The sequence below is a fragment of the Arvicola amphibius genome, chromosome X (genome assembly GCF_903992535.2).
Source record: "Arvicola amphibius chromosome X, mArvAmp1.2, whole genome shotgun sequence".
Lineage (NCBI taxonomy): Eukaryota > Metazoa > Chordata > Mammalia > Rodentia > Cricetidae > Arvicola > Arvicola amphibius.
The window spans coordinates 61,622,431-61,637,099 of NC_052065.1; the positions used below are offsets into that span (position 1 = coordinate 61,622,431).

The 14,669-nt window shown below is 44.4% G+C and overlaps 1 protein-coding gene across 1 annotated transcript; it reads right to left on the minus strand.

The window, feature by feature from the left end:
• Window positions 1-3,486: 3,486 nt before the first annotated feature.
• LOC121677022 (doublesex- and mab-3-related transcription factor C1-like) lies at window positions 3,487-8,006 on the minus strand. The gene is made up of 7 exons (XM_042054328.1): window positions 7,908-8,006; window positions 7,721-7,771; window positions 7,035-7,271; window positions 6,588-6,724; window positions 4,914-4,974; window positions 4,584-4,731; window positions 3,487-3,596 (listed from the first exon to the last, which is right to left on the minus strand). The coding sequence occupies exons 1-7, from the start codon at window positions 8,004-8,006 to the stop codon at window positions 3,487-3,489; spliced, it is 843 nt and encodes a 280-aa protein (XP_041910262.1).
• Window positions 8,007-14,669: the final 6,663 nt, after the last annotated feature.

Below are 14,669 nucleotides of genomic sequence, written 5' to 3' on the forward strand. Positions count from 1 at the left end.
GCAATGACTCCTTTGTTTCTATATTGTGAAATACATTTAGGAGTATAGGTATTAGGTCTTCTTGGAAGTTCTGGTAGAATTCTGCATTGAACCCATCTGGTCCTGGGCTTTTGTTGGTAGGGAGGTTTCTGATAATAGCTTCTAATTCTTCGTGACTATCAGGTCTATTTAGATTGTTCACCTGATCTTGGTTCAAGAAGACCCGGATCTTAACCCACAAACCTATGAACATCTGATTTTCGACAAAGGAGCTAAAAGTGTACAATGGAAGAAAGAAAGCATCTTCAACAAATGGTGCTGGTATAACTGGATGTCAACCCATAGAAGAATGAAAATAGATCCGTATCTATCACTATGCGCAAAACTCAAGTCCAAATGGGTTAAAGAATCTGAACACACTGAACCTGATAGAAGAGAAAGTGGGAAGTACTCTACAACACTTGGGCACAGGAGACCACTTCCTATGTACAACCCCAACAGCACAGGCATTAAGGGAACATTGAATAAATGGGACCTCTTGAAACTGAGCAGCTTCTCTAAAGCAAAGGACACTGTCATTAAGACAAAAGGGCTACCTACTGACTGGGAGAATATCTTCACCAACCCTGCAACAGACAAAGGTCTGATCTCCAAAATATATAAAGAACTCAAGAAACTAGACTTGAAAATGCTAATTAAACCAATTAAAAAATGGGGCACTGAATCGAACAGAGAATTCTCAACAGAAGAAGTCCAAATGGCCAAAAGACACTTAAGGGCATGCTCAACATCCTTAGCGATCAGGGAAATGCAAATCAAAACAACTTTGAGATACCATCTTACACCTGTTAGAATGGCTAAAATCAAAAACACTAATGATAACCTTTGCTGGAGAGGATGTGGAGTAAGGGGTACACTTATCCACTGCTGGTGGGAATGCAAACTTGTGCAACCACTTTGGAAATCAGTGTGGCGGTTTCTCGGGAAATTCGGAATCAACCTACCCCAGGATCCAGCAATACCACTCTTGGGAATATACCCAAGAGATGCCCTATCATATTACAAAAGCATTTGTTCAACTATGTTCATAGCAGCATTATTTGTAATAGCCAGAACCTGGAAACAACCTAGATGTCCTTCAATGGAAGAATGGATACGGAAAGTGTGGAACATATACACATTAGAGTACTACTCAGTGGTTAAAACAAAACCAATGACATCTTTAACTTTGCATGCAAATGGATGGAAATAGAAAGCACTATTCTGAGTGAGGTAACCCAGACCCAAAAAGATGAATTTGGTATGTACTCACTCCTTAGTGGATTCTAGACATAAATAAAGGTCAGTGAGCCTACAATTCCTGATCATAGAGAAGCTAAATAAGAAGGTGAACCCAAAGGAAAACATATAGCTATCCTCCTGGATATTGGAAGTAGAGTAGATTGCCAGGCAAAAATTGGGATCTTAGCGGTGGGGGTGGGGTGGCAGTAAGGTGTGATGGGGAGATATGGATAGAAAAGGGAGGAGGGGAGGATGGGAAGACCCTGGGGTCATGGGATGGTTGGGGTGGAGGAAGGGTGGATAGGGGTGCAGGGAAGAAGATATCTTAATTAAGGGAGCCATTTTAGGGTTAGCAAGAGACTTCACTCTAAAGGGGGTCCCAGGTATCCATGGAGATGTCCCAAGATAGTTCCTTGAGCAGCTGAGGAGAGAGAGAGAGCCTGAAATGGCCCTTTCCTATAGCCATACTGATGAATATCGTGCATATCACCATAGAAGCTTCATCTGGCGGTGGATGGAGATAGAGACAGAGACCCACACTGGAGTGCAGGACTGAGATCCCAAGGCCCAAATGAGGAGCTGAAAGAGGGAGAACATGAGCAAGTTGAGTCAGGACCACGACCACGAGGCGTGTGCCCACCCACTGAGACTGCAGGGCTAGTCTAATGGGAGCTCACCAAGGCCAGCTCGACATGGACTGAAAAAGCATGGGATCAAACCAGATTCTCTGAACGTGACGGACAATGGAGGCTGACTGAAAAGCCAAGAACAATGGCACTGGGTTTCGATCCTACCTCATGTACTGGCTTTTTGGGGAGCCTAGTCTGTTTAGATGCGCACCTTCCTGGACCTAGATGGAGTGGGTTGGACCTTGGACTTTCCGCAGGACAGGGAACCCTGACTGCTCCTTGGACTGGAAAGGGAGGGTAGAGGGAAGTTCAGGGAGGGGAAGGGAAATGGGAGGTGGGGAGGACGTGGAAATTTTTAATAATAATAATAATAATAATAATAATAATAATAATAATAATAATAAATGAAATGAAAAAATCCTGACTCTTCAGAGGCTCCAAAGACAAAGGAATTGTGGTGATTAGATAGCATCATCATCAAACACGTGTCATTGAACACAGAAGCAGGAAGCCAGGCATGGAGAATTGTACTAGAATATTAACACTTGACCGTCTGAGGCAGGAAAATCACCACAAGGTCTTTATAGGCAAATCTTAGGTACACAGTGAATTCAAGGCCAGTCTGCACTGCATACTGAGACCCTGATTTTTTAAATGAGACAGGGAAAAAAGAAGGAAGGAAGGAAGGTACAATAAAAAGTCCAGATCAAGTTATGTTCGCTTAGCTAGCTGTCTGCCTGGTGAGGCCTGCAGTGCATGTGTTTGGAATATCAATCAAAGATTCAGAATATTCAGGCTTTAAAAATGTTCCTATAATTCCTATCAGTTTCTCGATGTGTTACCCTGGGTAATGAATTATTGTGGCCATTTTTGGGAAAGCCCTGTGATTGATGTCTGCTGCATCAAGTTTTGAACTTTTCAACCAATCATTAATTTAAGAAGCTAAAGTGTTTTTCAGTTGGGGCTTGGTGAAGGTAAACAATCCTCTGTGATATTTGTCTGACACTGTTTAAAAGGAGCTCATAATTTCAGTGCCTACAACATGTTTATTATTATTTGTTCACACACACACATGTCTAGACACAGTGACAAATCTTCAGGATTCCACATGGATGATTACAAACAGGAGTGTGCCAGTGCATATACAATCACAGGACAAATGAAAACACTGACATGCAAACCCACTAGAATCCCATTGATCGATCACATTAGAACACAAAATCCTGCTTTCCTAAGAAGCATTAAAAACAATTATTCCAGAGAAATAATGGATATAGTACAACATCGATCTTCAGTCATGTAGACTCCCTACATCATAAAAAGGGCCTGAAAGTTTATAAAACTCTTTAACACTTAAAATAATAATTTTTAAAAGGCAGGCATGGTGGTACATGCCTGTAATCCCAGCACTTGGGAGGTGGAGGCAGAAGGATTGGGAATTCAAAGACATTGTCAACTATATACTGAATCCAAGGCCAGGCTGTCTACATGAGAACTTGCTTCAAAAATAAAAAAAGTTTACAAACGTTAGTCATTTTAGACATGAAACAGGATACCACACAGGCAGTGCTCTAGAGAGGCCTCCTACTCCGGGCTCTCAGGTCAAGTAGGACATGCACTCCAGATGTCCAGAAAGTGAGACAGAGCTGGCAGGCTTTGGTGGCAGGTGGGAACTAGGAGGCTGAATTCCTCTCTCTCCATCATCACCTAAAAACAAAAAGAAAAGCCAGAGTCAGATTACATATATGTCTCCATGAATCAAGCCCTCACACTATGGTGCCCCACCCAATCTATGATTTGTCTCTGAAACCAGAAACAAACCCCCCCCCCCCATATCTCTGATCTTGGCTCTACCGTTTCTCAGTCAGGGTCACCATTACTTTTGTCAATCCTGAGGTCTTCAGATATGATTCTCCCCATATCCGAGAAGTGCTGTCTCCTCACACCCCTCCCCCATATTTTCTGACCCAGCCTGCCTCACCCACTCTGCCAGACCTCTGTGAGAAGCTGGGTCTCCAGCTTCCTTCACTGTCCTTTGTTCTTGGATGTCCACCACCCAAAGTGGCTTCCCACTAACACACTTCATCAAGGTTTTTGTTTAGGCTTCTCATTGGGGCTCAGCCTTCCCGTCCAGCCTCCCCAACTATGCCATTTTCCTCTGAGCAGTGATCACATGGAGCAGGGAGCATGATGGGAAACATTCCAACTGGAAAGCATCCACGCCCTGAATCTACAAGGGAAATGCCTTGAAGACATCAGCATGATCTCGTTCCATTGTAGACCCTTATCCTCCATGCATGTCCTCCCAGTCTTCCTCGGTCTCCAGTGGACTGAAGATATTGCCATGGGCTGCTAGTTATTACACCTTGTTCTATTCCTTCCCTGACATGCCCTCGAACTCCAATAAGACTTGGCCACCTTGGACAGGGGCTCAGTCTACAGGGGCCTTTTGTTGTTGCCGTGGTGCTGGTGGTTTTGTTTTTACTTCAGGTCCTGGCCATTTGCAGTTGAGCAAAAACATTTAAGAACTGGGGATTCACTCAGAATCTCTCAACGTCGGACTGAGCATCTGAATTGTCTGACCCAAGAGGTCCAAAATCCATGTTTCCACAGATTACCACAACCAGTTCACCACAACCCTTCCAGTTTCCCAGATCTCCTACCCCATGCTCCATCTTGAAGATAAAAAGCTACCTGGCATGCTGCCATGACGTTGCAGAGAGGCAGAATCACGAGGATCCTGAGAAGAGTTTTTCAGGGCCAACAGGGCCTTGGCAGCCTCCAGCTTCCTCTGCCACTCTAAGACAGCAACAACAGAATCCTGCTTGGTGGCATTAGGGACCTGCAAAGGAAATGGCCTCAGATAATGGCATCTGGGAAACCACACCTCCTCCCAGTAACACAGGTGCCCCTTTCAGTGCCCATTTCCCTCCAGCACCCACCCTCACCCTAGGCTGTTTTGATCTTCCCATTCACTAAGCTCATTCCCTCCCAGGGACCTGGACCCCACTACTTTGCCAGGACCTGTGGCTGCAGAAGAAGAGGGCCAGGGGGAGCACTGGGTTGCAGGATCACACTTGAAAATCTAGAAACAAGGAGAGGAGAGGCCAGGGCATGAAACCCTCTGGTGGAAACCTACTACTGGAACACTTGGCGGACCAGGGGGATTCAAACCAGGCTAGGGAAATCTGTACGACTCCAAAATGTTTGTCCTTTTCAGCCAGCCAACTTCTTGGCCTGTTTCTTTTTGAAACTTCTATATTTTTCTTGGCATAGTAATTTCTATCAGATCTTTATTCCCGTGCTGCAATGAAGATGACAAAGAACTCAAAGAGACTATGCTCTAATCTGCAAAGCAGCCAGAAGGATGTGAGACCCTCCTTTTTCAGGTACTGGCTCTTGCTTCCATTTTGCCCAGTCCCCAGTGGTTATGAAGTGATGAGTTAGTCTCTGTTCAAATGGTGTCACTAAAAGACAGGGACCATGAAAAATGCTAATACCTCCTGTGGCTGTATGAGCAGACCTGAGTCTCTGGAACTCTAGATGACTCATAATGGAGCCCCAGCTAACCGGAGACCCTCTAATTAGGCATCAAAGCCCAGGGTGATGCCTGCTTCCTGCCCTTTGTCTGCAGATACACTGCATGGACATACTGCCCTTATATACCCTCACATGATGTGGGCTGCATGCCATTTGAACTCCTTGGACAGTAACTCAACATTGAAGGGGAAGCCTAGCCCAAAACCTTGTTTTGTAAGGCGTGTCCCCCTTGGTCTAAAGGCGTGTCCCCCTTGGTCTAAAGGCGTGTCCCTCTTAGGCGTGTCCCTCTTAGGCGTGTCCCCCTTAGGCTAATATTGACTTATAAAATCTTGCGGGCCTGTGACCCGCCTGCTCTTGGTTTTCCTGCCCTCCTCGCTGGAACCTTGGATTTGTAAGTTCCCTTTCCTTTCCTTTATTAAAACTGAATTATATATATTAAAGCTTGTCTGGTGAATCATAACTGCCGATCAACCACGCACCTTCACAATATGACCTTAGCTGATTGGGTAATGTATGCATATATGCCCGTGAACATACACATTGAACCAGATCTGCACTTTGATGCTGGTCTCTGGAAGGAGTCTGTTTCCCAGGAAGCTCTGTGACTCTGACTCCCTCTCTGCTCCCCCACTGAGATGCTAATGAGAGGGGGAAAGCCACAATGAAGGACAAGCCAGGTCTTTCTCTAGGAAGTCTTCTCTATTGCCATTAGCATTCCTTTAGGCCTCTATGGCACTCCCCATCATGACCCCAAATTCCAACCAAATCTTCTCTCACATCCATCCGTTGTGATATGGAGCAACAGCCCAGGCTTATTGAGGGCTTACTGTGTGGTACACCTTCTTCTACTTCTCTTGTTAATGTTATAAACATAGCCTGTTTTCCCAGAGTGGCTACCGGAAAACATAGACTTGGAAAGATGAAATCACTGTTGAAACCCTCAAGATTAGGAATTCTCAAGGCCAAGTGCCCTCTCTTCACTCCTCCTTCTGAGGTGATGCCTCCTCCTCCTCCTCCACACCTCCTCTTCTCCTATTACATTTCTTCTTCCTTCTCCTCATTCTTTTTTCCCATTTGCCTATCTCCCATGGCTCCAACCACAGAGCTTAACATGGAGTAATATAGATACAGCTGGCTTTAGGGCCATATTCAACTCACCTTTTGGGCCTGAAAGATGGATCACGAGGTGCCCAGGAAAAAGAAATCATTGGTTGCTGCTCCAAGGTCACTGGAACATTGGGCAGAATTGCCCATTCTCGCTGCTGGCTAGGCATATGTGTTCCCTGAGAACTTCCCTGCTAGAGTAGAGACAATAGTAGGAATTGGGGTACCCGGCCTACCATGAAAACAAGGAGAGATGAACATGTTGTCGGATGACTACAGCAACTCAGAATGTCAGAACTTGAAGCCCTTGAAGATCATCGAGGCTTACCTTTAATTTTAATTTTCAGTTCACACTAAAATCCAGGAAGATGCAGTTAAACCTGAGCTCACATGGTAAATCACGGCTGATGTGGGGATGGAACACATGACATTAGGACACAGTACAAGGGGTCACGGACGGAGCTTCTGGAAGCACCTCTCATACCACCAGAGTCTCCTTACCTCCTGTGGAACTTTGTGGGACATGGCCTCACTCCTGTGCACAGCACTCTCCTGCCCATCTGCAAAACACCAGGCACAGCTTACATAAGCCTCGCTGACACCATCCTTCCAAATATTCCGGCCCCATTTGGAGGCTTTGACAAACTTTGCATCTTTCCCAACTCTGGGGTTCCTTTCTTCTTCTAGTGAATGCTCACTGTGGAGCCTGATGCAGGAGGGGCAGGAGATCACTTTGGGCTAAGTAGCAAGACAGTGTCTCAAAGTAACAAACTTACCACTCAGCAACAAAAGTCTACCTACATAAAATATAAGCAAGGGATGTGGACATTTCTCCAAAGCATTTAATTCCTAACATTGGTTTGATGAGTGATTACCAAGAGTCCCACTGCAATATCAAGACAGGGATGCTGACAGAATTAATGATGTTCTCTCCACCTAAATTCAGGTTCCTTTGCTAACCAAGACACTCACTGCGGCTTTTGGCTACACCAGCCAGCTTCTTGCCATGCTTGTAGAATTTAGGGGCAACAGCCATATTCTTTATCAGTCCTTGATCCAGGTGTCTCTTCAGCCTTGTCTTCTGCTCTTTCTTTGAGGCGCTCACAGCAGGCAAGGACCCATGCTGTTCCCTAAAGTGAAGGATTGAAGGACCAAAGTTAGCAATGTGGAAAAGGCCTGATCCTTACCTTGCCAGACATGACACTCACAAGAAGGCGGTGCCCTGTGACATTTGCAGCCTGGAAGAGGCAGAAATGCTTTTATCCCTGATTTGGGTAGGGATGCAGTGGTTGTAGAAGTTGTACCAGTGGCCTATAGGCCTTCTGAAGCCAAATTCTTTCCCCCAGGGAGCTACAGTCTCATGCCCACTGTTACATGTGGAGTCAGAAAAGGAGCAGGGTACAGCAGGTTGAGTTTGTGTTGCATGGCTTTAGGGTCAGGAGTGGAGGTCAGAGTAGCACCTGGATCCCCCATCTCCAGGTTACTTACTCTGTCCTTAGGAAACTACATCTTCAGTAACTGGGACATTGCTCTCTATTGTGCTCACTGCTGGAGTAAGCTTTCACTTCCTCATTTCCCTAAGGCTTTCTCAATTTTCACCTAGGCCTTCTTACATAGTCCCCCTTCCCAATGTCCCACATGTACGAAGCTCTTCACAGTCCCACAGACGTTCAACCTGATAATGGTTTTTTTTTGTTTATCTTCTCTCCTCACAATCCGTTTTCAGGCCAGACAGTCCTGCATCTTCACCAATCACTACACTCCATTCTGTCGCATCATTAATTGTCTTCCTCATGGCCTTCATTCATTCACTTCCGGCCTGGGATTTTATGTCCCATGCTCTCAGACAGTAGTCTCATGAATGCCTCATTTCCCTTAGCTTTTCATTAAGGTTGTTTGCACACTTAACCTTAATCTTGAGTACCACCTGGATCCCCCTTTACACTGACTGTCCTCTTGCTTCTCATAAGGAACCACATTAGGCTACTCAAGAGGGTGAGGCAGGAGGATCACAAGTTTCATACCATTCTGGGATAACTAGGGAGACAACATCTCAATAAAAAAGGTATCATTCAACAGTACAAAACCTACATGAGATGTAAGCAAAGGACAGAAATAGACATTTCTTTAAAGCATACAAATGGCAAAGTGAAATATGAGCAAAGAGGTCAAGACCACGATGGGGACACCCACTGAAACAGTTTACCTCAGATAATGGGAGCTCACCAACTCCAGCCAGATAGGGAAGGAACCAGCATACGACCAAACTAGACCCTCTGAATGTGGGTGACAGCTGTATGACTGGGGAAGACAGAGGGGCCCTGACAGTGGCACCAGGATTTATCCCTACTGCTTGTACTGGCTTTTTGGGAGCCCATTCTCTTTGGATGGATACCTTGCTCAGCCTAGATAAAGTGAGGTCCTTGGACCTTCCCAAAAGCAATGGGCCCTGCACCCTCTGAGAAGTTGGGGTGTGCAGTAGGTGGTAAAGTGGAGGGAATGGAAGAAAGGGACTGATTGGGAACTGGGATTGGTATCTAAAAGAAAAAAGATAGCTTGTTTTTGAAAAAACAATACTGCTAAAAAGAGTAAGCGGTCATAAACTTGAGCGAGAGTGAAGTGGACATGAGAGGAGTTGGGGGTAGAGAAGTATAGGGATGAAAATGATGTAGCCAAACTACTTGATGTGGAATTCCCTTCTGTATGCTGTGAATACCATTGGTTAATAAAGGAAACTGGCTTGGCCTGATAGGGCAGAGTAGAGCTAGGTGGGGAAAACTAAACTAAATAACAAGACTTACGGTTAGGTGTATAATTAAATGATAGTTGTTTCTAAACACCTCTTTAAAGTAAAAGGTGCCATAAAATTTTTAAAAGGGCAGGAGAGTTGGGCCCAGCTGTTAAGAATACTTGCTGCTCTTTCAGAGGTCACAGGTTCAATTCCAGCACCCACATGGTGGCTCACAACCCTGTGTTAACTCATGTTCCAGGGGATCCAATGTCCTCTTCTGGCCTCCATGAGGACCACATGCACATGTTACACAGATATACAAGCAGGCAAGTCATCCATACAAATAAATACAAGACAAATCGTTTAAATGTTTTAAGTTTTTAAAAATGGAGGTCAGAATTGAAAATATACTCATAATACAAACCTTGCTCCCAATGCTTTCACTTGGGAATAATATGTGATATTTCAAAAAAAATGAGCGATATGACAGGAACGTGTAGTGATGGGAGCAGCAGGCTGCTTTCTGCCACCCGGCTAGCTTTACCCGAAATAATTACACAGAAACTGTATTCATTTAAATACTGCCTGGCCCATTAGTTTCAGCCTTTTATTGGCTAATTCTCACATCTTGCTTTAACCCATATTTAGTAATCTGTGTAGCACCATGAGGTGGTGGCTTACCAGGAGAGATCTTAACCTGCATCTGTCTCGGAGAGGAGAGGCATGGCATCTGCCTGAGACATCTGCCTCACTCTGCTTTCTTTCTCCCACAATACTGTTCTGTCTCCTCCGCCTACCTAATTTTCTGTCGTATTAAAGGGCCAAGGCAGTTTCTTTATTAACCAATGAAAGTAACACATAGACAGATGACCCTCCTCCATCAAGAACATTTTCAGAAAATAAAACAGGGGGTCCTTCTCCGTTCATTTTATGAAGTTATCATTACTTTTATGCTAAAGGGGGCCATCAGGATAGCTCAGAGGGTAAAAGAACTTGTTGAGCAAGCCTGAAGTCCCACGTTTATTTCCCAGATGAAAACTGCCCTTTGACCTGGTACTAGTAGTACTAATTTAAATACGCTTTTAACTTTTAAAATTTGGGCTCAGGAGATGGGTCATCAAGTAAACATGCTTGCCATACAAGCCTGACAACCTGAGTTTGATCCCCCTGGTCCCAGAGAAAGGCCTGATGAGGTGTCCTGCAAGAGAAATCCCAGAACACTTGTAGTGAGATGGGCGGCAGCCCTGGACGCTTCCTTTCTGCTAGCTAGCGTTTACAGTACTAGAAGGTACTATGCAGGCTGCTTAGAGAAAGATCTCCTCAATATTCTTGCCTAGCTGTGAACCTTGTGAACTGCAGAAATGACCACCATGGCAATATATGTCCCTGGGTACAATAGTGAAAACGTGTTATGGGGAGAAAGTGCTTTCTGGTTGGATTTAAGGCCTGCAAATCTGGCCAAGAATCCATGGTTGGGGAGCTCAAAGGTCCCAAAGTAAATCTACTAAGATTATTTTACTGAATTGACATAGCAGGACTTTAAATTTGTATATTTCAACCCATAGATTAGTGCATCTCCCAGACCCTGTCAGTGAAGTGTCTGTCTTTGAACAGTGAATGGCGATTAGCTAAGAAACCTGTAACCATTCACGGTGTAGAGAACAAGTGATTATGGGATGCTAAGTCACAAATGGGACATCTATGTCATACACAGCCCCACAGCTATCCCTGGAAGAAGGGGAGGAAACATAAGACTCAGGGGTGGAGGAGGACAAGAATGAAATAATGGCGTCAGGACACGCCAGGACTGCTGCGTTCACGAACTCACAGCAGCTGTGTCTGCCCACACAAGATCTGCACAAAAGGAAGTCAACATTCGACTATGAAGCAGGAAGGGGGTTCACGAGCGCCCACCTGTAACTGAGGTGTTATGGACAGTTGGTGGCTTCTGGGGAAGGAAGAATCGGGATTTCTTTTAAGGGTGTGGCTACTGGTAAGGTGACCAAGCTCGAGTAGATGGCCCTATCCCCAGAGTATTGGGAGAACACAAATTGGAGCCAATGGGCTATGAAAACAAACAAACAAACAAAAAGATAGTACTAGAGCGATGGCTCAGCAGTTACGACTGTGTACTGCTTTTGTAGAAGACCCAAGCTCAAATCCCAGCATTCACAACAGAAAATTGTTCACAATCTCTAACTCCAGCTACAGGGGATCCAACGTCCTCTTCTGGCCTTCTTGGGCACCAGCAGACACATGCAAAAGGCCCCATATACATACATACATATATACATACACACACACACACACACACACACACACACACATATATATATATATATATATATAAAACCTAACAAAATAAAAGGTAAGAAGTTAGCAAGGTAGGAGTGGGTTTGGGAAGAGTTAAGGGGAGGAGTTGAGGGTAAATGTGATCAAAACATTATATGAAATTCTCAAAGAATTAATAAAATTATTAAAAATATAAAACAGCACAAGAAGTATTTCATACAAGTATTTCTCATGAACATAGATGCAAACCTCCATGAAATGTTAGCAGTTTGAATCAGTGTATGAAAAAACATTCATTAACAAGCACAATTTACTCTAGGAATGCAAGACCATTTTACTATTAATTTTTCTTGGATTTACTTATTTATATGTGTGTGCATATTCTACCTGCCTGTATGTATATACACCATTTGCCTGGTGTCCTCAGAGGTCAGCTGAGGGCATCAGATTCCCTGGAAGTGGAGTTCCAGGTGGTTCTGAGCCACTATGTGGGTTCTGGGCATTGAACCCAGATTCTCTGCTGGAGTACCAAGTGCCCATAACTACGGAGCCATCGCTCCAGTCCCTAGTTGGACACTTAAATATGACAAATAAAGCTAGCCTGCTAATGCATCCCTGTAATATAATTAGCACAAAGGAAGCTGTAGCAAGTGGAATACCATAGGTTGGAGGCCAGACTAGGCTACCTTGTGAATTCCAGAACTTCGTCTTCTACAGAGTAAGGCTGTATATGAAAAGAAAGGACAGGAAAAGAAATCCATGAATGAATTTTACTGTATTAGTGGGATAAGAGAAGAGCAGTCACTAAGATGTGTGCCAGAAAGGGGATATGATAATGTGAAAATTCCAGTGATAGAAAAATCAAATAAGAAGGTATGCTAATTTAGGAACATAGGGGAATATTCTCAATTCGATAATACCTATCTGTAAAGAAACAAAGAGCAAAAAACAAATCCTACAGGAAATGCTTCATGGTGAAATGCTAAATACTCTTCTATTCATTTTTATGATTTCACACGAAATAATGGGCCTTATGACATTTTCACAATGGTATATTCTACTTTGCTCACATTGACCCCCATTACCCTCTGCTGTTCCCTGTCCATTGAGTCCCCTTGATGCACATAGAAAGGATCCCTTGTACTTTCAGGTCCTGCATACACACCCTTATCCCATTAACAGTGGAAGGTTGATTCCTCACATGCCAACATATATACACCTATCTTTATTTTTCTCTATTACCCTCTTTTCGCTCCCTTGGCTTTCCCTTCTTCCTTCAAATGCTCTCACTCCTACTTTGATATGTGGTCTAGGTTGTATTGTGACAGAAAACACGTGATAACGAAAAGACAGAAATTTCCTGTCAATATTTTAGAAATGTGGCAGAATGTTACTCCCGATCCTCAATACATGCACACAGCATCATTCTTTAAGCCATAGCTGGTTCAGTCAGGCACAACATGTAGACAGAGGCACGTAGATTGAAAATGAAAAGGGGGAACCCTGAGGGAGGGGCAATTGGGAGGAGGGGAGGATGGGAAAGAATGTGATTACTGTGTGAAATTTTCAAAGAATATTTTTAAAATATATTTCCATACCCCAGGAAAAGTCATCAGCTGGTTGTTAGACATGGCTTTGGCAAAGCTAGAAGATAACTTAGTACAAAAACACCAATAAACTACAAACAAATACACGAAAAGAGAATTTTTAAAAATGACAATAACATTAAAATAAACAAAATATCTGTTAAGAAATTGTTGGCACAGCCCTGAAACATTTGTTTAGAGAAAACTATTAAAATCTTGCTAAGGGAAATTAAATAAAGTATGCTATGCTCAGTGTTCAAAGCACTCCAAAGGATTCCACTCTCTCTAATCATCAAGAAAAGGAAAAAGTTATCACTCAAAGTTCTATAGCAGTGCTTACAACACAAAAGGGCCTACGACATTTGGAAGAGGACAAAGACGGAGAACCCCAGAATTTCACTATCATGCTCCAACACGGAGGTAAGCACCACAGCACGGAGTCACCTTAGGACAGGACACACACACTAGTGAGATCAGAGGCAGGCCACAGACAGCACTACAAAGGCTCCACGGTAATTCTATTAGGAAATGGCACAGAAAAAGTGGATGCCCTGAAGGGGAAAAAAGAAAACAAAGATCAATGTCTAAAACAGATTGCAAGACATAGCCCAAACTCAATCACCATTCTAAGAGTAAACTGCTAAACTTTAAACCCTACGACCTGACAACTGTTCTGCACATTGTACACACTCTCCAGGCCCCCAAATAATTTCCATCATTCACCAGAAGCGGATGCTCAGATATGCGGGTAACCTGCACAGAGCAAACGTCTCAGAGAGAAGAAGTAGGGTCCAGGCTTTCTGGCCTCAGAGGGCCATACCAGACATTGTTCTGGAATTTTATGAACAGTTTGGACCATGCACCTAGGGAGCTCTATGAGAAACCTCACTGTCCTAAGTAAACGGGAGGACCACAGACAGCGCTCGTGAGCACTTTTGTCCATGGAGACCCCACAAACGGGGAACTCACCGTGTACCCGAAGACCTCTGCATTTTCAGTTCAGCGTGCAGAACTTCATTCAGGCTGCTGAGCTGGCCAGAGTGAAGGTGAAATGCAGAGGAAAGAACAGAATGTTCTGGGGGAGGGATGTAGGACTCAGGCCATGCAGCAGAAATGTATCTACTGGTTGAGCACAATGTACTGAACTGAAGCAGGGAGGGACCATGGGCAGGAGCAATGGGGCTTGGTGCCATGGAGGGGCAGGGATTAGGGCTATGCAGGGGACAGGTCTCAGTTCCACAGCCAGCACAGTGGGGACCTCAGCAGAACTGTGGATAAATGTCCTGAGTGGAGTGTCACTCTCTAGGAAGATGATATTCTTTCCCTTCTTCCCACCTCCTGGGCAGGTGAGTTTCATATTCACATGCTCTGGAACATCCTCTAGGGGTATTGGGGTTTGGTCAGGCCAGGGCTCCCAACTTCTCCATCCTCATCACCTCAATCAGTAGTGCAGATACACATCACAGTGCCCACATGGGGTAACTATCAGCAGTCCTGGGGGACTGCAAGCATGAGGTCTCAACTCTC